We start from the raw sequence: 23457 nt of genomic DNA on the forward strand, positions 1-23457 counted from the left end.
AAGTTCATCTGACTCGGGGTTGTAGATAATTGCCATCGCCAAAATCCCAAAATAATATCATACATGTTAAGCAAACTCAAAGGCCAAAAGCTGAGTTAATTTACAACGTTTTGTTGTCGATTACAAAAGGGGGGGGGGGACCTCTTTCCTATTCATTGCAATACCCTGTGAGGATTAGACCTTCAAGATCAGCCACAGCACCAACAACAGGCTGTGGAACATCACTGTTGTTCATATTTACATTAGATCAGGGTCCTGACTCTGTCACTGGGGGTACTGGGGCGGCAGGTAGCCTAATGGTTAGACTCTTGGGCCAGTAACGGGAAGGTTGCCCGATCAAATCCCGGAGCCGACAAGGTTATAAGTTTGTTGTTCTGCTCCTGAACAAGGTAGTTAACCCACTGTTCCTAGGCTGTCATTGTAAATAATAATTTGTTCTTAACTGACTTGCCTAGTAAACGTTTTTTTAACATTTATGGAGCATTTTACTTCAGTTGGCTGTTGGTATTTTTAAACCATTTCTGGTAAGAAAGAAAAAAAAGAAGAAAAAAGAAAGAAAGAAAGATGTTTGCTGATTGAATAATTGGATTGAGAGACGGACAACAGCGTCTAAAACAAGAGAGTTAGAGTTAGGCCGGGGAAGGAGGATGAGGTCCGGGTATAAAGAGTGATGTCAGCAGTCAGAGACTACACTCTCTGACCACCGGACACATACAAGGAGTTTGAGCATCAGAGGTGCGCTGATACCTTTAGGAAAAGGTAAGACATCGCCATCCTTTTTGCTTCTTCTGGTTTGAGTCTCAAATTCATGCTGACAAAACCTCTGTAATGTAGCTGAAAGAAGTTGGTAAATGCTTTCATTTATAAATGTAGCCCTCCAGTTACATTTTGAAATTGGGACATCTGTGTTCATGGGTAAAGTGAACTGTTATTTTGATTTATTTATTTATTTGATTTAAAAATATATATATATCAGCTTTCATATTGCAGATAGATTGTAGCTTCCATCAATGTAATTGTCTGCATCACTTCCAATCCCCCATATATATTTTTGATATATATATATATATATATATACATAGATACTTATACATACACACATATACATACACATATAAAAACATACATATACACATACATGCATACATATACATACATATATACGTACCTTTTTAAAATATATTTTCCTTTATTACTTTCTAACCCTACCACCCATCCCCTAATTGGAGTAAAATAGTGAACAACAACGCTTAGGCTTCTACTTTCAGATTATACATACTATATATATTTGATGGACACAGTTTATTTGACAATAGTTTTATTTTGTTTGTTTTTACTCCTGTCCTTCCTCAACTCTCAACCTCTCCCATCTATTCCTGATGTCATTCCTCGACCCTCAACCTCTCCCATCTATTTCTGATGTCCTTCCTCAACCCTCAACCTCTCCCATCTATTTCTGATGTCCTTCCTCGATCCTCAACCTCTCCCATCTATTTCTGATGTCCTTCCTCGACCCTCAACCTCTCCCATCTATTTCTGGTGTCCATCTGGTTTGATTTCCATTTGCCATTTCTTTCAAACTGTGCTCTTTCACAAAAGTTCCTAACCCATTTACATTTTACGGACACCGTATATTTTACATGAATTATCTTATTATTATTTGTTGTTATTAGTCCCAACCTTCAGCTCCATTCAACCCCTCCCATCTATCTCTTAAAACTTGTTAGGGCCATGGTCCCGTGGTAGGAACATCAATCAGCGGAAATGTTCAAGAGTGCCACCTATAGTGGTTGATAAAACTCAAACTTTCATTAAAATGGACATACAATGTACTGAATTAAAGCTACACTCGTTGTGAATCTATCCACCAAGTCAGATTTGTAAAATGCTTTTCGGCAAAAGCATGAGAAGCTATTATCTGATAGCATGTATCCCCCAGAATACAGCAACGTCACCTAACGACAGATTTTGCGATAGCCGGGGGCTACTCAAAACGCAGAAATAAAATATAAAACATTCATTACCTTTGACGAGCTTCTTTCTTGGCACTCCTAGATGTCCCATAAACATCATTTTGGGTCTTTTTTCGATTAAATCGGTCCATATATAGCCTAGATATCGATCTATGAATACTGTGTGAACAACGGAAAAAAATAGCGTTTTCTAACGTAACGTAATTTTTTTAAATTAAAAAAGTTGACGATAAACTTTCACAAAACACTTCGAAATACTTTTGTAATGCAACTTTAGGTAGTAGTACACGTTAATAAGCGATAAAATTCATCAGGAGGCGATGTAAATTCTATAGGTGTCCGTCTGAAAATAATGTCCGGAGAAATCTCAACCAAAACATCCGGTCGGAGACCGGAGGGAATCGGTTCCCTTGTGTGGTTTGACCAAGAATCAAAGCCGAAGCAAATGACAAGATTCTAGACATCGTGTGGAAGCTGTAGGTACTGCAACCTCGGCCTCATTTAATCCCGTTCACCTTTAACAATTCCTGGAATTAGCGCATGGATATTTATTTCCATTTTCAGTGATCAGATTTTCCTGCACTTTTCGATGAAACGGCACGTTCTGTTATAGTCACAGCCGTGATTTAACCAGTTTTAGAATCGTCTGAGTGTTTCCTATCCACACATACTAATCATATGCATATACTATATTCCTGGCATGAATAGCAGGGCACTGAAATGTTGCGCGATTTTTAACAAAAAGCTGCGAAAATTCGCAACTTCCCTAAGAGGCTAACACCATCCATATTCAACTGTGCTGTGATGTTTCACAAAAGTTGTTTCTACATATTGCAAATTGAAAATACAATTTTTTGCTAAAAGTATTATTATATTATTGATCGATTGACTATGACTTTTCAGATTACCCAGTAGTGTTATCTGCATAGTTAGCTCCAGGCAGCAAAATCTGCAGAGCTGAAAGTGAACTGTTGCCTTTAATGGAATATTACACGCTCCACAACCATGAGCCTCAAATGTTATGTTCGAAAACACTCGTGTCTAGCCTGTTAATACATGTCAGTCTGATTTAGTAGGGGATAGTAAAAGGTATTAGTGAATTACTTGGTAAGGATTATTTTGGTCATTCAGGTCAACGATGGAAAAGCAGCGTTTCATCCTTCCTGTAGTTGCATAACGTTTGCAACACTCAGGTTTATAACTACTCGGTCTCATTGATTGATATCTGACACTGGAAATGTAGGTGTGTTCAATCTCTGTCAGCCTTCTGGTATTGTCCGCCATTTGTAGGAGAAATGTACTACTATTCCATTGCGGGACATATCTCTCTTATGAAGACAGCTGACTGCTGACAATCCAGTCCAGTCTTAACCTCATGTAGATGACTGAAATATAGTCAACTACTACCTGTAAATGGTGCACTGTCTCTGTATCACTCTCCAAATGCAACTTGAGAAGGGCACTCTCCATGGTCCTGATCTCATCAATTGATTGAATACCGGCATGGTATTGAGATCCGGACCATGGACAGCACCATTCTTGAGTATAGAAAGTGATGCAGTACCAAATTACAAACACGAGAAATGATAATGCCCACTGGGCACACAATGGTTGAATCAACGTTGTTCCCACGTCATTTTAACGAAATTATGTTGAACCAACATTGAATTGATGTCTGTGGCCCAGTTTGTACACTATTAGAACAAAAAGGTGCGAAATAGAACCTTAAAGGGTTCTTCGGTGTTCCCCATAGGAGAACCTTTTGAAGGTCTCTTTTTGTTTGCAGGTAGAACCCTTTTGTTTGCAGATAGAACCCTTTAGGGTTCCATGTAGAACCCTTTCTACAGAGGGTTCTACCTGGATCCAAAAAGGGTTCTCCTATGGGGACAGTCAAAGAACCCTTTTGGAACCCTTTTTGTCTAAGTGTGTAGTGACTAGTTGACTAAAACCAGTGGAGGAAAGTGAAGACCATCCCCCTCAGTGAATTGAATTAAATTAAAAAAGAGAAACATAGATAAAACTATAGTAAATATATTCACACCACTAAACCATGTCACAAAACCTAGGAGGCTCATGGTTCTCGCTTCTGTTCTCCTCTGGGTACATTGGGCATATAAACCTAGGAGGCTCATGGTTCTCACCCCCTTCCATATATAGTTCTCACTTCTGTCCTCCTCTAAGTACATTGACTTCAATAAAAAACCTAGGAGGGTCATGGTTCTCACCCCCTTCTATTAACTTACACAGTAATTATGGAAACTTTTGGAGGACGTCCCCCAACCTATCAGAGTTCTTGCAGCATGAACTGACATGTTGTCCACCCAATCAAAATAACAGAGAATGAATCTAGTACTGAAAGCATAAGCTACAGCTAGCTAGCACTGCAGTGCAGAAAATGTGGTGAGTAGTTGACTCAAAGAGAGAGAAAGACTATAGTTGAACACTTATGAACAAATTCAATTCTTCCAATATGAAGGTAGAAGCAAAACAAATGTTGGTTGTATTTTTTTTTTTAAACGTTCGCTTAGCTAGAGAATGCAGTTAGCTAATTTAGCCTACTCAAACGCAAACAGAGAGGGATGCTATGTTAACTAGCTGGCTATGGCTATCCAACACTGGAACTCTTCCAAGTGAAGGTAAGTGAAGGTAAACTTTTGGTTGTATTAATGTATTGCCACTGGGACCCACCGGTGTCACTGCTAAACTGCTTTCTGACTGTACACTGTACTGCATGATTGTAGCTAACGCGTTAGTTCTAGTAGCTATGTTGACTATGACGTGACAACGATGTAGGCTGTGTGTAGCAGTTATAGCGGTCATGATATGAAGGTTTAGCTTGGAAAGTTTTTTTTGCCTGGTCAAAGATAGCTGATGTGTTGTGCACTGAAGTACACAAGTGAAAGAAAAGCTGAGAGGAGGAGGGTGCGTAGATAGTTTGCGAGAAATAATTATATATACAATGAACAAAGTGATCATGCTGTTTTTATGTGGCTGCTATGAAAGTGAACTGTGTTTGCGTGTGATCAGGGGTGCATTTATTCCACTGGTTCTGTTGAAAAACCTTTCTTAAACGAAAGCAAACAGAACGAAACGGGGATAAAAAAATACAGAAATTCGTCTCATAGAAATTCACATTTGCAACTGTTGGACTAATGATTACTCCCTAGATCAGCTAGATGCAGGCAAGAGTGTGCAAGGCGGTGTTGAATGTCACCTTGATTCTTCAAAATGATCTACGTTGTAAACCTTCATGGGGAAATCAGAGTATCATGTGGTAGCCTAAACCTATCGATGTTACATGGAGCTGGGTGAATGGAATATGAATGACAGTCATCCAATAAGGCCATGCTAATCCTCCCTCATCTTAAACAGCACCGACCGCCGCTGACTAAAACTTATTCTTCAGTTCGACTAAAATGAGATTCTTCTTATTCTTCTTTTTACTCTTCTTATGTGTATTGATACTGTTATGATCTCATGTCATTATATTCATCTATCTGTTGTAAATCTTTCAGGAAAATAAGACACCTTGTGACCTTGTAAATGCTTTTGGGGGGGAGGGAGGGGGGGACGTTGGTCAGTGTGTGGAATCCATCAGGGACGTGAGGATGAAAACCCTCCTTTTAGATTGACTTTGAGCAGTGAGAAGAATAGTGTGACATAAGAATTACGCTACCGTGTAATTCCTGCCCGGGTACTTTGAGGTTTTGTCCCGGTTTTCTGTGCAGTCTATTGGATGAGATTTGTCATCCAATAGACTGCAGCAGTGCGAAAAGACAATCCCCAGGCAAGATTTGGCTCAAGGTAACTCACAGTGATGCTGTAATCTCATTCCACCAGATTAGCCATCCGCCTTTCCCTTGGCACTCGACACTGACGGAGCATCCTTCCGTCTCATTGCTGGATTAGGGGTTATTCCTGATTGTGATCTACATTCACCTTTTTGTTGTGTCATTTTTACAAAGTCACACATTGCACATGTTTTTTTTGTTTGTTTTTTTGTCTTCCACAGAAATATACCTGAAGTGGCTGTAGAATGGCTAAGTGAGTCAAACCTTTTCTGTTACAGGGTAGCAACACTCCATGTTACATACCTTTCTATTTCATGTAGGCCTAGCTGATATAAACTTACTTGCTGGTATACTTTAAATGGAGCAGAATAATAAAAGGTCTCTAACAAATATGGCAAGCAATACTTTTAAGAGCTTCAGAGGACTGCTGACTACAACCGGAGAAAGCTCACACCAGAAATAACTTGGGTCCTATCCAACGCTGAGCACATGCATATTAATAACACAAAGTGTTTACCGTTCACAAAGGGTTTGTCTGTTTTTGTCGGAGACATTAGGCTTACCTCGGACTTTTCCATCTCTCATAAGAAAAACTCCATAGAGCAGTGTTTCTTCCAAAGGTTTTTATGACATTGTTTGCCAGAAGGTACTAATCAAAGTCAATGAATAGATTTTTTCCTGATGAATTATGAAAGGAGGGCTCCATTCAGTTCAACAGTATTGGAGAGAGAGGCAGACAAGGCTGCAGCTTTGACTTGAGCATCTGTGATTAACCCCAAGCACTATGTGATGAATGGTCACTCATGCAGAGTGGCTTACAGCCCAAGTCAAATCCAGTCGGTTAGGTAAAACTACGCTCAAGGGTTAATTCCTCAGCTCTGCTCTTGTAAGACGACATATGACCATGACTTATGCCCCCTGCCATCAGGCTGGCCTGACAAAACACATTTTACAAACTCAGGATTGGGAAACATTTTGGACAAAACATGTCAGTTATCATCATTTAGAATAAATGATATGTTTATATCAGGTTGTGTCGTCATCAGTTGCACACCTGCACACATTTGATGAGCTGTTGATTTGACCATTTGTCTTTTTCACTACTTGGAAGGAACTTTGTGTGTTTTTTTTAATCCTTTCCGAATGTGCCAATTATACAGTGAAACGGTTTGAATGCTGCTGAGTTTGACTGTTTCCTTTCTCTTTGATCTTTGCTAAGGTTATACAAGAAAACCTCTGGGAATGGCACAGTAAGTGAAAACCTTTTTCCGTCTCCCTAATAATACTTGCCCCACGGAAATAGAGACCATCACCTAGTTGTGATGAACGTGAAAGAGCTCCAGTTACATTCTGCGTTGACATGTTTTTGTTGTTGTCTTCCTTTCTTCAGCTCACCCTTTACCTGGGAAAGAGAGACTATGTCGACCATGTTCAGAATGTGGACCCTATCGGTAAGTCTTACTTATTAGACTTCGCACTTATGTATCGTATCCAGTTTCAATATTTGTGTTGAGGGGCAAATCTCTCAAATCTCTACCCATCGGTGTTACAGAGGGAGTGGTGAAACTTGATCCTGCAGGCCTTGCAGGCAGGAAAGGTACACTTTCTTTCACAAAATACCTTTTTTTTTTTTTTTTACAGAGACGTTGCTTGTGTTAGCAATTCTGTGGAATGATAACACACTGGTTGATGTTTATCCTGTTCTCTCCAGTGTTTGTGAAGCTGGCGTGTGCCTTCCATTACGGCCGTGAGGACCTGGATGTCATTGGACTGTCCTTTAGGAAAGACATCTGGGTCAAGCACATCCAGTTGTACCCTGATGCTGGCCACAAACCCAACCTCACTCCCATGCACGTTTGCCTGCTCAAGAAGGCAGGAGAGCAAGGCCGTGCCTTCACTTTCGATATTGCCACAAACCTTCCCTGCTCTGTCACACTCCAGCCAGGACCAGATAATGCTGGAAAGGTAGGCCCTTGCCTTGATAATAGTTGTTGTTGTTGTTGTTGTTTACCCCAGATAGATAGAATTCCGCGATTCATTATATTTACATTGACCTTTTGTGTACACCTAGGCTTGCGGTGTGGACTTTGAAGTCAAGACGTACATTGCAACTGAGGCAGACCCCGAAGAGAAACTTGATAGGAAGTGAGTGACTATCCAAATCTTTGTGTTGTTTATTGAAATATTTTACTTACATTAGGGATTCTCTGCATGTTAAAACCAATTGGTTTCTTTCTGACCTTTTTTCCTCTCTGCCTCCCTTCTTCACTTTGCTCATTTCCCACTCCGTCTTTTGTAGGGACACTGCTCGCATGGCCATCCGTAAGATCCAGTTTGCCCCAGACGCGACTGGTGCTCCTGGGCCCAGGGCCGACATCTGCAAGAGCTTCATGATGTCGGACAAGCCTGTCCACCTACAGGCCTCGCTGGAAAAGGAGGTGAGTTACACAGAAGGCCTCGCTGGATTCTACAGCGCATCCACCGTAGCAACTTTATTGGAAAACATAATGAAAAGGGAATGCAGACATTAGACAATTTTGCCTTCTTATTGATGTCAGATCTACTATCATGGAGATCCGATCGACGTCAACATCAAAGTCAAAAATGAAACCTCCAGAACAGTGACAAAAATCAAAATCATAGGTAAGTCTATCACCACTGATTCTGATTCTAAACTAAAATGGTCTACTTCATTTGGTAACGGTGGTCTCTTTCCTTCAGTTGAGCAGACTACAGACGTGGTTCTCTACTCCGCAGACAAATACACCAAAACCGTACTTTCTCAAGACTTTGGGTGAGTGGACAGAAACCCACCCTCAGGCAATGTCCCTCTCCACCTCGTCTTCTATGGAGTGCTCTTCCCCTGATGCTTTGGGTCCTAACAACTCCGACCTTCTCTTACAGAGAGACAATAGATGCCAATAGCACATTCGATAAATCCCTTGCCATCACCCCCCTACTGGCCGAAAACAAGAAGAAGCGTGGCCTGGCGCTGGAAGGCAGACTGAAGGACGAGGACACGAACCTGGCCTCCAACACTATGTGAGTGGCAGTCCGTTAATATTATCACATTCAGATCTAGACTGGAACAACCTGAGCATCTCTCACCGTCTTCTCCTTTCCCCCAATTAGTATTAGAGCCGGTATGGATAAGGAAGTGTTGGGAATCTTGGTCTCCTACAAAATCAAGGTCAACTTGATGGTGTCTTCAGGAGGGTAAAGGCTTAGCTTAAAAGTTTTTGTTGTTGTTACATTTACATTTTACATTTAAGTCATTTAGCAGACGCTCTTATCCAGAGCAACTTACAAATTGGTGCATTCACCTTATGACATCCAGTGGAACAGTAGTGCATCTAATTGTTGTTTGTAAGCCAATGTCATGCTTTCCATTGAATTGGAGGAAAAGAACACATTCTAATCTGCTATGTTCTTTACCCCCATTCAGCTTGTTGGGAGGTCTCACAGCTAGTGACATACAGGTGGAGCTCCCGCTGATTCTCATGCATCCCAAACCCCAAGGTAAACGAATAGTATGACCTAATAAATAATACGATTTGCCATGTCTAATAAACTCTGTCAAAGTAGAGCTGATGGGCTGAGGGTGCAATGTCTCTCTCTCTCTCTACTCATTCAGAGTTGCTGCTAATGTAACCATTCTACTCTTTTCCCTTCTACCATAATGAACCCTATTACCCGAACAGAAGTGTGAGCATAAAATTATAGAATACAACGAACAAGCATGTATTAGTAGCATACACCACAGTATTCAGCTTAAGTGTTGTTTTTTTGAATTGCCTTATGAGTTTGTGTTGTTCTCATGTTTCCCCCCACCCAGAGTAAAAACCTCTAAGGGTGAAGGTGATCTTCTATCTGACAGTCTTATAGACCCTACTGTACAGTAGACATACCTTTGATGTGAAGTGCCTGTTGTTCATTGTTGAGCTGTTGAACTCTGGTCTTTATAGAGGCCAAGCTTTGCCCTGGATAGAATTAGCGGGTTGTATTTCAATGAAGTAAAAAAAAAAAATTTTAAACTGTAGATTACTCAGGTGATCCTGTGACTAAATCAAATCATTGTAATCGTGGCATTACTTCAGGACCAGAGTTCACTGCCTCAGCTCACATGTCATTCACTGTAGTCATCTGTGACAGCGATATTGATTGTATATGTTTTGTGAATCCCCAGAAGGAAGTTACCCTTGAGGTTGAGTAAATTCCCTCAGCAGTAGAGAAAAGAAAGAAGGACTGCAAAGACGAATGGAGCAACACCGTTGACAGCTGCTCAGATTGAGACTGACAAACAAACCAAAGAAGAAACAGGAATACCTCATAAGAAGAACCATCCATCAAAAACACACGATATTGATTTATTTGACTATTACAGACATGTCTTCAGTTGTGGTTTTGTGAGCTTGTACTGTATGTTGATATCCAGCCATGCATCTGAATCATATCGCTTTACCATTCACTTAGTACTTTTCACATAAATCCATGGGGGGGGGGGAGTCAACGATCACATCCAACCAGTGGCGACGCGTCATTCAGGGCAGCTGAGACCGTTTTGAACCAGTTTTTTTTTTGTTAGCCTGTTTTGCATGTTATTTTGGCATTCATACGTGTCACATATCAGTTTGCAAATAATGTAAAACATGGTCTTTTTTTTGCTTTCTTGAGCAAGGCAGCTCCAATATGCAGGTGTTTCAGCCTAGCTCAGTACTTTTTATGGTGGTGGGGCAGCCAGCGGAAAATATGGAGCGTAGGATTTGTTCTCTAGTTGCGCCGGGATTGCCTCAGTGTTCTGTCACTCATGGGGACACTATGTCACTGAAAAATCTACGGGTGGAGCTTGAAATTTCAATCCCCTTGAGTGCTGCCATAGACTTATATTAGAAGTTCCCATCCAAGAAGGCTCAAGGTCATTAGCCACAGATAAAATGACGTTAAATCACGTTATATCTACCGTAGCTTTGATTGGACTGATCATGTGAACATCATACTTTCAAAATCTTAGCTAGCAAGCTAGACAAGCAGTCATCATCATGCATCAAGTCGGTAATCTACTGCCAAATCCTTTTCAATCATTGAAGAGAAATTACAGATAAAACGTATCGGTGCTCATCGGCTATTGGACATTACACAACAAGTTGGAAATCGCAAATTCAACAATGAGTGCTCACTGCAGCCCCGGGTTCGATCCCAGGTTGTGTCACAGCCGGCTGTGCCCGGGAGACCCATAAGGCGGCACACAATTGGCCCAGCGTCATCCGGGTTAGGGGAGGGTTTGGTCGGCAGCAATGTCCTTGTCTCATCGTGCTGTAGCAACTCCTTGTGGTGGGCCGGGTGCCTGCAAGCTGACTTCGGTCATCAGTTTGACAGTGTTTCCTCCGACACATTGGTGCGGCTTGCTTCCGAGTTAAGTGAGCAGTGTTTCAAGAAGCATTGCGGCTTGGCTCTCAACCTTCGCCAAGTCCATAGGGGAGTTACAGAGATGAGACAAGATCGTAACTACCAATTGGATATCATGGAAAAAGGGGGAAATGTCAGACTTCAGTGAGTTCAAGACGACTGGGAACCCAGATAAAACCAGCTCTGACTGGGAAATACAGAAAATAAGTTTGAATGGTCATCCAACTCGGAATTCCAAGTCGGAATTTCGGGCCTCTTTCTAGAGCCCACTAGAAAGACTGCCGCGCCACCTTCCTGTTCAAGTGAGCGCAGCACAACAAGGTGAGTCCAAAAATGTATTTTATGCTGCTGCATAAATTATGTAATAAGCCAGGGAGATATGTATACTGTAGCCAAGAAAGTAATATTAAGTGTACAGTATGTTGTGTAGTAAGCTGGTAGTTTCCCATGTGCCTCACCCTAAAAATGTGGTCCCTTTCCTCCTTCATAACTTAGTCTACTGTTATGACTTGATGGTGCACATGTAGCCTATAGCCTGTTTTAGAGAAATGTCATCATCAAATATTGTAAGAGCTTTCATTGTCTGCTTTATATGCCCCCTTTATTTATCCTACGGTTCTGACTTGGTGTACAGGGAGAATACTGTAAGAATTATGTCACTGTACATTTGCTAAACAAATAGTTACATTGTTTTTTGAAAAGGCAGTAAATGAGGCTGAATTACCTGTTTTGTTGCCAGACAAACCTCCACTGATAGCCAGGTGTAACTGTGGTAAGGATTCACTCCATAGTGCTGATAAGAAAGCTTTGCTTTATGCAGTCCATAAAAGTTTGTGGGCACCATTTGTCACCGATATAGTGCAATGAATGTATTGTTCAGTGTTGTGTAGTGGCTTTGCTTGCATGCATAATGATATATATATTTTTGGGCCCCAACAAGATTGACATGCTAAAATTGCCACTGCATCTAACATACAGGGGGGTTTATTGGTTTGTCAATAAAATCCAACTCATACACTACTCCAACCGACACGGTGTCCGGTAGTTTATCATGTTCAAAGAATTGTGTTTTTCTGTAAGATGTATGTTTTTGGCTGATAAGTAATTGAACCAAATAAAAACACCACATATCTAAGATTGCTTTTTCAACCATTCATTGCAGTGCATTTAGGTGAGATGTCCATGGCGCTGAACTTGCATCGGGTAGAGGGGTCTTCATAGCAGTAAACGTTTTATAGTGTTCTCTAACATACACCAGGCACATGTCCAGCAAACCATGTACATTTTTCAATACTTTTCTACAATAAAAAAACATTTAAGTAGTGCCTATCATAAGTACTCACCCCCCTTGGATTTTTTGGTCAATGATCTACACAAAAATCTCCATAATGTCAAAGTGAGAAGAACATTATATAAATGTCTACAAATAACTGAAATGTCTTGATTTTTCACTGAGTCTAAAAAAACATTACGAACACCTGCCCATTCCATGACATAGACTGACCTGGTGAATCCAGCTGAAAGCTTTGATCCCTTATTGATGTCACTTGTTAAATCCACTTAAATCAGTGTAAATGAAGGAGGATTTTGAAGCATTGAGACGATTGCGACATGGACTGTGTATTTGTGCCACTCAGAGGGTGAGTGAGCAAGGCAAAATATTGAAATGCCTTTGAACGGGTTATTAGGTAGTAGGTGCCAGGTGCACCGGTTTGTGTCAAGAACTGCAAGGTGTGTTTTTCACTCTCAATAGTTTCCCTTGTGTATCAGGAATGGTCCACCACCTAAAGGACATCCAGCCAACTTGACACAACTGTGGGAATCATTGGACTCGACATGGACCAGCATCCCTGTGGAACGCTTTCGAGGACAGATTCAATCTAAAGACGAGGGAGCCTTCCCAATGCCTCACAAAGAAGGGCACCAATTGGTAGATGGGTTAAAAATAAATAAAAAAGCAGACATTGAATATTCCTTTAAGCGTGGGAAAGTTATTAACTGGCTTTAGATGGTGCATTAATACATCCAGTCTCTACTCAATGCAAAGATACAGGCTTCCAAGTCCTTCCTAACTGAGTTGCTAGAGAGGAAATAAACCCCTCTGGGATTTCACCATGAGGCCAATGGTGATTTTAAAACAGTTATAGAGTTTAATGGCTGCTATTGTTTTTGTGTCATATAAAATGAAGTAGAATTGCATGAAATGTGTTTATAAAATACCAAATGTTTTCAGTGCAAAGAAAGAAGAAATGTATGTAATACATTATAGCCTATAGACTAGGCTATATGTGCTCAGACATGCATTGAACATAATTTTTTGCGAACGGCGATTGAGTTATATTATTAACCTAAATTATAACTATCCAATCTACTCATCACCTTATGAATATAGGCTCTTACATAAGTCTGCAAATGCAATTGTCACACTCGTCGAAATGATTGGACCAAGACGCAACGTGCATAGAGTTCCACATATTTTAATAAATCGAAACGCACCAAGCACAAACGAAACGTGACACTACTGGTGTGCACACAGGCAACTATCATCTGTAGACAAGATCCCACAAAGTACAATGAGGAAATGGCTACCTAAATATGATCCCCAATCAGAGACAATGATAAACAGCTTCCTCTGATTGGGAACCATATCAGGCCACCATAGAAATACAATTCACCTAGATGACCCACCCTAGTCACTATCAGCGATGATGAATGGAATGCTTTATTTATGAAGGTGCATTTTTATTGTCAAAATTTGCTTCCCCAAACTTGAAACTCAAGCGCGGCCTATGGGCTGACCAGGTCACCAGGTGTCTCCCTGTCTTCTTGTGTCAGGCAGTGCAGGAGCTTCCTGGAGAGTGATCCTAAACGGTGCTGTGGAGTCTTATCAGGCTATCTGTATCTGTTGGCCCTCCGCTGCATCTCAGCAGGCGACGCCAGCACCATTCTCTGCTGTAGCCAGGCCTTCATCTTCCTACTCTCCTGGATCGGTCTCAACGACCACTTAAAATCAAATCAAATCACATTTTATTGGTCACATACACATGTTTAGCATATATTATTACGGGTGTAACGAAATGCTTGTAATTATTATTAAAAATGTTCGTGGGTGTAAGCAGTGGCGAATGTAGGTATAGGCAACATGGGCAGGCGCATAATAATAATATAACTAAAAAAAAACAATTCGGGATGGTTACATTTGAGCAATTGGTTTTCTATCGTTCATTTGCACGTCATGTCAATGATATCATGTCACCGTGGGGGACTGTGGGTCAATTAACCTCGACAGAGTGGGCACCCTGATTCTAGTTTGTGAGCTAGGCAGGCTACTGCCTGGGAAGGTCTCCCACTCAGAAGTACGAGAAGGGGAGGGAGGCGGGGTAGGTTGACCTCAGGTCTCCCCACTGGAAGCCCGAGGTAGGGGGAGCGGGGGAATCTATCAAAAAGCGCACCTCTGGGCCTCCCGGGTGGCGCAGTGGTTAAGGGCGCAGGTTAAGGGCGCAGTGGTTAAGTCTCTGGGTTCGCGCCCAGGCTCTGTCGTAACCGGCCGCGACCGGGAGGTCCGTGGGGCGACGCACAATTGGCCTAGCGTCGTCCGGGTTAGGGAGGGCTTGGCCGGTAGGGATATCCTTGTCTCATCGCGCACCAGCGACTCCTGTGGCGGGCCAGGCGCAGTGCAAGCTAACCAAGGTCGCCAGATGCACGGTGTTTCCTCCGACACATTGGTGCGGCTGGCTTCCGTGCGGCTTGGTTGGGTTGTGTATCGGAGGACGCATGACTTTCAACCTTCGTCTCTCCCGAGCCCGTACGGGAGTTGTAGCAATGAGACAAGATAGTAGCTACTAACAATTGGATACCACGAAATTGGGGAGAAAAAGGGGTAAAATCGCACCTCTAACTTTGTACAGTACTAATGCAATTAGTTGTACAATTTAGTTTGTGTTCTCTTCTTTATAAGTGTGTAATTCTATTTGTGTATTTGTGTGATATAGGATTTGTGCAATTTAGTGTGTATTTTGTTAGCAATAGGGTAATAGTGTAATAATTTGATTCTATTTTATATTTGTATTTATATACCACAATTTGTTTCTATTTGTCTTTGTTACTTATTTTTTTATATTTCTGAGTCTTATTTTTGTATATATTTTTATATTTATATAGTTTTAAATGTTATGATTATTTATTTGTATCGTTCCAAATGTACCAATTTAACTGGTATGTGGTCGTAGTAATGCCCCATTAATTTAAAATGTATAAGGAACACATTGGTGTGGCAGCAAGTCTTAAGCCTTTAATGGTTGAGCATTTAGCTCTTTTGGTCTGTGTTGCCCTTTAGTTGCTGCCAGTTTAGAAGCCTTTGTTATAATATTATAATATTCATTGATATTCTGTCATGTGTAAACACATCACCAGGCAGCCAATCTGTTTTCACAAAACCCATGTATACTGAACAAAAATATAAACGCAACATGTAAAGTGTTGGTCCCACAAAAAGCTTATTACTCTCAAATTTTGTGCACAATTTTGTTTACATCCCTCCTAGTGACCATTTCTCCTTTGCCAAGATAATCCATCCATCTGACAGGTGTGGCATATCATTACACAGGTACACCTTGTGCTTGGGACAATAAAAGGCCACTTTAAAATGTGCAGTTTTGTCACACAACACAATGCCACAGATGTGTGCAATTGGCATGCTGACTGCAGGAATGACCACCAGACCTGTTATCAGATCATTTAATGTTAATTTCTCTACCATAAGCCGCCTCCAACATCGTTTTAGAAAATTTGGCAGTACGCGGAACCACGCCAGCCCAGGACCTCCACATACAGCTTCTTCACCTGCGGGATCATCTGAGACCAGCCACCCGGACAGCTAATGAAACTGTGGTTTTGCACAACCGAAGAATTTCTGTACAAACTGTCAGAAACAGTCTCAAGGAAGCTCATCTGCATGCTCGTTGTCCTCACCAGGGTCCTGACCTGACTACAATTCGATGTTGTAACCAACTTCAAAGGGAAAATTCTCACCTTTGGTAGCCACTGGCACGCTGGAGAAGTGTGCTCTTCACGGATGAAGCCCGGTTTCAACTGTACTGGGCAGATGGCAGACGTGTTGGCCAGCAGTTTGCTGATGTCAAGTCAACATTGTGAACAGAATGGTGGGGTTATGGTATAGGCAGGCATAAGCTACGGACAATGAACACAATTTCATTTTATCGATGGCCATTTGAATACACAAAGATATCGTGACGAGATCCCGAGGCCCATTTCTGTGCCATTCATCCCTCGCCATCACCTCATGTTTCAGCAGGATAATGCACAGCCCCATGTTGCAAGGATCTGTACACAATTCCTGGAAGCTGAAAATATCCCAGTTCTTCCATACTCATCTGACATGTGGCCCGGCCATTGAGCATGTTTGGGGTGCTCTGGATCGACACGTACGACAGCGTGTTCCATTTCCCGACAATATACAGAAACTTTGCAAAGCCATTGAAGAGGAGTGGGACAACATCCCACAGGCCACAATAAACAGCCCGATCAACTCTATGCGAAGGAGATGTGTCGCCCTGCATGAGGCAAATGGTGGTCACAGCAGATACTGACTGGTTTTCTGATCCACGCCTCTACCTTTTTTTAAGGTATCGGTGACCAATAGATGCATATCTGTATTAACAGTTATGTGAAATCCATAGATTAGGGCCTAAATCATTTGTTTCAATTGACTGATTTCCTTATTTGAACTGTAACTCAGGAAAATGTTTGAAATTGTTGCATGTTGCATTTATATTTTTGTTCAGTGTAATTACAGTCAAATACTATGAAAACCTCAAGCCCTTCAATTAATTTAATTAATCCATTAATTTATTACGATAACAGTAGCATTTGCTTTTTTACAGTACAACAGGGTAAGGGTATTGTAAGGTGCGTCATTACACAGTACTTGTTTTGATACTGTATTTAGACTACAGTTGTTGTACTGTAAAATGAAATACAGTAACTTCAAGCCAAACCCCTTTGCAGTGTGTTAAAACAGTCCGAAAATGAAAGTGCCAATATTTCAGGGTTCTGAACAATAGAGAATGATAGAGGACTATTCTTTGTACTGTATCTGTCCCATTATGGCGTCTGTGAGCTCGCAGAAACGCCGTTGAGGCCATCTCCGTTTTTGGCCACTTTGGGTCCTCTAACTATCTCTATGTTCTGAACACCACCTTAGTGGTGTGGTCATATCTCGACGGGATACAGCTTTGGTGATATAGATTTTTTTTGCTAACCCTAACCCTTTTCCTAACATTAACCTTATTATTCTAACCTGCTACGCTAAATCTCCTAACCGGCTGCGTAAGTTCTCCTAACTAATCACAGGAGTGGTTCTGGGAGTAGGCTCAGCGTCAACCACAGGTCATCGCCCGACTCATTCATGGACACTAGACTTCTTCCTGTTCAGAACAGGAAAATCGTAACTGTTGTGGCGGGCAGACATATTCGTGTGTTCGTTGTTTTCAGGTGTCGTTTAGAAAGTGAGTGGGAGAGATGCAGCCGGGTGCGGCAGGTGTTTTGCTGTCCTATGTGGGGTACTGTGGAGTACTGGCCTCTAACCCACTACATCCTCGGGGACACACTGTGCGTGAAGGCCTCCCTGCTCCTCTGCAACACTCCACTGCTCATTTCTGTCTCACATTTTTCAATCGTATCCCTCCCCTCTCATCATCAGTTTTGAATGTGTTGGTGAATCTAGGAAGTGTGCTTGCCTACTCCACCCTTATTTATCTTGGAATGTTACTAAGTATCCCAGCTAATACAGGTACAGAATAATTAGATGTATCTGTTTAAATAAAACCCCACTAATAAATCATGAGAAACAATGGTGTTTCTTCATACATGTTTTCCTGAGGTCATTGTTGGCATCTCAAACAGCATTCCACAATGCCTGACCCCTACTGTATCTCTGCGGGGCTGTCGCTGCAGCCCCACAAGCTCAGCCAGGTCAGAGTGGCTGCAGTAGCTATCGATGGGCTACCTCACTGCTGCTCCCGGGAGACTGGGATGACAGTGTTGTCCACTGGATAGAGGGTTTGTAGCAAGGAGGATGACAAGAGGACAGCGTGGTTGGAGATGATGGAGGCGCAAATGCAAAGCACAAACTAGCAGGCATTTATGCCCTAACTTGATGCTTTGGTTGTACAGGGCAAAAATTGGTGTCATAGTCTCTCGAACAAAACAACAAACATTCAATGCATTGTCTTGTGTCTTTAAGAGCTGAAGTTCCAGATGGCCATATGTTACAACATTGTGGATAATAAATTATGTGTTTCTAGATAGCGTAAAAAAAAATGAAAAATCGGTATTTCTCTATGTAGTATTTTTTTTTTTTTACTTATCTGATTTTTCTTATCAATATGGCGGTAACTTCAGTTTATGAGATGGCTGTGTTCTTCCAGTACGAAAGGTGGCGGTAGCGGAGCTCAACCGTTACACCTTAAAGTTAAGTCAGTGCACGCATGTGTACAACGTTTTTTTGGGGGAAGAAACGGCGTGCAGCAACTAGACATAGCAGTGGAATTATGGCACTGAATGCAGGTAAATAAGACAACTTATTTTCTTATATACTCATGTTTTATTTTGGGTGGCGTTCTCACAAGTTTATTTTGCTAAGTGTCTTTCGGAATGCCAGACTCCGACGTTTTTGGGAATTAAAGTTTTGCCTGAAAGCCCACTTTGACAGCTAGCATGGTTAGCTTAGCCAGCTAACGTTAGCTAGTTGGCTAATTAGCTTGCCAGCTAGTTGTTTTGGTCTACCGGTGTCTCCAGTTCAGTTAGCACAAACTGACGTCGCGTGATACTTGCTCGCTAGCCATCGAGTTAACTCGCTTATCTAAAGTGATATTATCAGCCGCTAACATTATCTAGGTTAACTGAAATCGACTATCAGTTTGATAAGCTAACCAATTTAGCTAGCTGCGTGATTAGCAAGCCAGCCAGTACTACTGTAGGTTTAGTAACGCGGGTGTATTGCACAGAAACAGTCCGCCAGAAGTTAAATACAATTCCGTTTCAACTTAGTTACTGTGTCGGTGGAGGGAATTAGAGACATTATCAAAAGGGCGATATTATAAAACAGATGTTCCAAACGTGGGTCTGTTGTAGACCCACTTCCTCTCTGCTTAACGCTGCTCTAGAGGCGTCACTACAGACACCCTGGTTCGATTCTAGGCTGTATATATCAACTGGCCGTGATTGGGAGTTACATTGGGAGTTCTATAGGGCGGCGCACAATTGGCCCAGCGTCGTCCCGGGTTTGGTCGTTGTAGAATTTGTTCTTAACTGACTTGCCTAGTTAAATAAAAACATTTAAAACACCTAATGTCAATATAATTTAAAGCAATTCTAGTGTATGCAAATACACACACGTTTCTGAAAACAGCTAGCCAGCCAGCTGTGTCCATATGACTGAGTTCTGGTTGCTTTAATGTCGGTTTACTCCTCTCATCCACCATGGTTGCCCTGTCAGATGATGATGACTTCGAGTGGACACCCCCTTCAGAATCTGAGATGAAGGTTATTCATGCTCAGCGGGAACGACAGGACAAGATAAGCAAGCTCATGGGCGCCTACCTTCTCAAAGGCTACAAGATGTTAGGAGAATGCTGTGAGCAATGTGGGGTGAGTGGGGGATAATCCAGACCAACCCAGTTAATACACTGCTCAAAAAAATTAAGGGAATACTAAAATAACACATCCTAGATCTGACTGAATGAAATATTCTTATTAAATACTTTTTTCTTTACATCGTTGAATGTGCTGACAACAAAATCACACAAATGATCAATGGAAATCAAATTTATCAACCCATGGAGGTCTGGATTTGGAGTCTCACTCAAAATTAAAGTGGAAAACCACACTACAGGCTGATCCAACTTTGATGTAATGTCCTTAAAACAAGTCAAAATTAGGCTCAGTAGTGTGTGTGGCCTCCACGTGCCTGTATGACCTCCCTACAACGCCTGGGCATGCTCCTGATGAGGTGGCGGTTGGTCTCCTGAGGGATCTCCTCCCAGACCTGGACTAAAGCATCTGCCAACTCCTGGACAGTCTGTGGTGCAACGTGGCGTTGGTGGATGGAGCGAGACATGATGTCCCAGATGTGCTCAATTGGATTCAGATTTGGGGAATGGGCGGGCCAGTCTATAGCATCAATGCCTTCCTCTTGCAGGAACTGCTGACACACTCCAGCCACATGAGGTCTTGCATTAGGAGGAACCCAGGGACAACCGCACCAGCATATGGTCTCACAAGGGGTCTGAGGATCTCATCTCAGTACCTAATGGCAGTCAGGCTACCTCTGGCGAGCACATGGAGGGCTGTGCGGCCCCCCCAAAGAAATGCCACCCCACACCATGACTGACCCACCGCCAAACTGGTCATGCTGGAGGATGTTGCAGGCAGCAGAAAGTTCTCCACGGCGTCTCCAGACTGTCACGTCTGTCACATGTGCTCAGTGTGAACCTGCTTTCATCTGTGAAGAGCACAGGGCGCCAGTGGCGAATTTGCCAATCTTGGTGTTCTCTGGCAAATGCCAAACGTCCTGCATGGTGTTGGGCTGTAAGCACAACCCCCACCTGTGGAGGTCGGGCCCTCATACCACCCTCATGGAGTCTGCTTCTTACCGTTTGAGCAGACACATGCACATTTGTGGCCTGCTGGAGGTCATTTTGCAGGGCTCTGGCAGTGCTCCTCCTTGCACAAAGGCGGAGGTAGCGGTCCTGCTGCTGGGTTGTTGCCCTCCTACGGCCTCCTCCACGTCTCCTGATGTACTGGCCTGTCTCCTGGTAGCGCCTCCATGCTCTGGACACTATGCTGACAGACACAGCAAATCTTCTTGCCACAGCTCGCATTGATGTGCCATCCTGGATGAGCTGCACTACCTGAGCCACTTGTGTGGGTTGTAGACTCAGTCTCATGCTACCACTAATGAAAGCACCGCCAGCATTCAAAAGTGACCAAAACATCAGCCAGGAAGCATAGGAACTGAGAAGTGGTCTGTGGTCACCACCTGCAGAACCACTCCTTTATTGGGGGTGTCTTGCTAATTGCCTATACATTTCCACCTGTTGTCTATTCCATTTGCACAACAGCATATGAAATTTATTGTCAATCAGTGTTGCTTCCTAAGTGGACAGTTTGATTTCACAGAAGTGTGATTGACTTGGAGTTACATTGTGTTGTTTAAGTGTTCCCTTCATTTTTTTGAGCAGTGTATATTTGCCACATGTTAGCCAACATTAGATATAGTGAAATCTATAGCTACATATATTTATTATGTTATGCTAAAGAGATTGGTTAATCTTGTATTTGGATGTTTTAGTCAGCATCTAAGTAGCTTTACTAAGAAGGTATGACATTAGGTCTTGTGTTGAAGAATTTGTATTTTGTGCCTCCAGACGATTCTCCTTCAGGACAAGCAGAAGAAGAACTACTGTGTCGCATGTCAGGAGCTGGACTCTGATGTAGACAAGGACAACCCAGGTAAGAGTCTGTGCAGGATTAGGATCATTTCTGTTATGAGTAGGTGAAAGAGTTGCCTGACGACTCATCCTGAATTGAATTCCACTGCTCTGTTGATCGCTCCATACATTGTCATCCTAGAAGTAGTTTGTGCTGATGTCAAAATAAGAGGTGTTGCTCTGGCCCAAACCATTGGTTTCTGGGTTCAATCAGAACAGTCAATGTGTTCGCATTCTACAAGTTGTCCGTGGGGAAAGTAAATCCAGACTCATCGTGGAGAAGAAACACCATTGGGCATGGCGTTTGGCTGGAGTGATGTGTATGGGTAGTAAGGCTAGGAAAGGAATTTCCTTACCTAATGCCGGGCCCTGATTATGAGTCATAACTTATGACTCGGTTTGCAACTAAACTTTCTTCTCTCATATCCTTTTCTTCCCTCTTTTGTCTTACTCTCCTCTCACACTCAGCTCTGAATGCCCAAGCTGCCCTGTCACAGGTCCGAGAGAGACAGCTGGCCTCTCAGCCTGTCCCTCAGGCTAATGAATCACCCTCCAGCGACGCCCCCCTCTCCATCACTGGGCAGCCCAGACCAGAGCACTGTGAGGGGGCTGCGTCAGGACTGAGAGGACCTCTACCTCCACCAGCCAACCCCTCTCCTGTATCCACCGTGACCCCCATCTTCCTCCCTCCGTCCACCCCTTCCATCCAGCCAGTCCAGGTGCCAGCCCCCCTAGTAGCCCCTGCACCTCACCCAGCCCTATCCAGTGCTGAGGAAGTAGTGCTGCACAAGCTGCGGTGGGCCACACAGGAGCTCCAGCACTCAGCCTCAGTAGAGGCCAGTATCCAGCTGTGCAGCTTGATCCGCAGCTGTGCAGATTCACTGCGCAGCCTGAAAGAGCTTCACCAATCATGAGACTGAACTGATGGCAATTCTAAAAAATAATTAAAAAAATAAATAAAAACAGAAACAAGGCATAAACACACACTCACTCACATAAGCAACACCGGAAGTTATAGCAGCTTGTTTCCCTTGCAAAGGTTTTTGTGACAAGTTGAAGCTGCTTCGCCTCTGCCGGTAAAGGTTATTGTAATAAACTTGGACAACTGTCTGCATATGCATACTTTGCATTTTGAGGGCCTGACCTGTAGTTATATTTTGTTTATACATTGCTGTTACTTTTTATTTGCAGTCTTCTCTGTGGATGCAGGGTAACGTTTTGACACAAACTTGCATGATGACAATGGGCACCTCTGAGTGGTCGAATATCTTGAACTAAATATAGTTGAATGGTGTTTGACTGGTTGGTATTAATGTATGTCAATTGTTTATAAAATCAGAATTTATCCACGTTATTCATAATTTCTCTGTGGTTATTACTTCATTTTAAAACAATTTTCCATATAATGTAATTGTGTAGTATTGTAGATACAGTAGCAATCTATACTAGATGAAATACTTCATATTCTGTATTGTGGTAGTAGTGAGAGTTTCCTTAAGTGTTGAAGCAGTTGGGATGTTTTTGATAGGGACAGTAGTTTTTAGTGTCATAATTATAACTTAAGGGTCACTTATGTAGTAGGCTATTGGATGAATTTCAATGTGTTTGTATAATTGGAAAAAATGGAATGGAGTACAATTTGAGGTAAAGGAGCTATAAACAATATTTGAATATTCAGTATTTATGAATAGCAATATTTTGTGGAGTTTTCAAAGTGTTTTTTTTTTGTGTGTCTTGATGTCTAAAGGCATTTAGAAATTTGAATTTGATATTGCT

The 23457-nt window shown here is 42.3% G+C and overlaps 2 protein-coding genes across 2 annotated transcripts; both read left to right on the forward strand.

Annotated features, from left to right (window-relative positions):
• The first annotated feature begins 679 nt into the window (after positions 1–679).
• Positions 680–12299, forward strand: LOC115135499 (arrestin-C-like). The gene is made up of 13 exons (XM_065023509.1): positions 680–759; positions 5986–6017; positions 6984–7014; positions 7155–7215; positions 7317–7361; positions 7476–7729; positions 7836–7909; positions 8064–8202; positions 8323–8407; positions 8486–8558; positions 8669–8806; positions 8897–8980; positions 9210–12299. The coding sequence occupies exons 2-13, from the start codon at positions 6010–6012 to the stop codon at positions 9298–9300; spliced, it is 1083 nt and encodes a 360-aa protein (XP_064879581.1). The 5' UTR covers positions 680–759; positions 5986–6009; the 3' UTR covers positions 9301–12299.
• Positions 12300–18651: 6352 nt separating this feature from the next.
• LOC115135500 (protein ZNRD2-like) lies at positions 18652–23035 on the forward strand. Its single transcript, XM_029670251.2, has 4 exons — positions 18652–18757; positions 19689–19840; positions 21619–21703; positions 22150–23035. The coding sequence occupies exons 1-4, from the start codon at positions 18679–18681 to the stop codon at positions 22593–22595; spliced, it is 762 nt and encodes a 253-aa protein (XP_029526111.1). The 5' UTR covers positions 18652–18678; the 3' UTR covers positions 22596–23035.
• Positions 23036–23457: the final 422 nt, after the last annotated feature.

Source organism: Oncorhynchus nerka, linkage group LG10, assembly GCF_034236695.1.
Source record: "Oncorhynchus nerka isolate Pitt River linkage group LG10, Oner_Uvic_2.0, whole genome shotgun sequence".
NCBI lineage: Eukaryota > Metazoa > Chordata > Actinopteri > Salmoniformes > Salmonidae > Oncorhynchus > Oncorhynchus nerka.

Coding starts and splice junctions, on each gene's coding strand:
- LOC115135499 (XM_065023509.1), top strand. Junction 7,015..7,154: donor AAACCTCTGGGAATGGCACA/GTAAGTGAAAAC, acceptor TCCTTTCTTCAG/CTCACCCTTTACCTGGGAAA. Junction 7,730..7,835: donor GACCAGATAATGCTGGAAAG/GTAGGCCCTTGC, acceptor GTGTACACCTAG/GCTTGCGGTGTGGACTTTGA.
- LOC115135500 (XM_029670251.2), top strand. CDS start 18,679: ATGTGTACAACGTTTTTTTGGGGGAAGAAACGGCGTGCAGCAACTAGA. Junction 18,758..19,688: donor AATTATGGCACTGAATGCAG/GTAAATAAGACA, acceptor TTGCCCTGTCAG/ATGATGATGACTTCGAGTGG. Junction 21,704..22,149: donor TGTAGACAAGGACAACCCAG/GTAAGAGTCTGT, acceptor TCTCACACTCAG/CTCTGAATGCCCAAGCTGCC.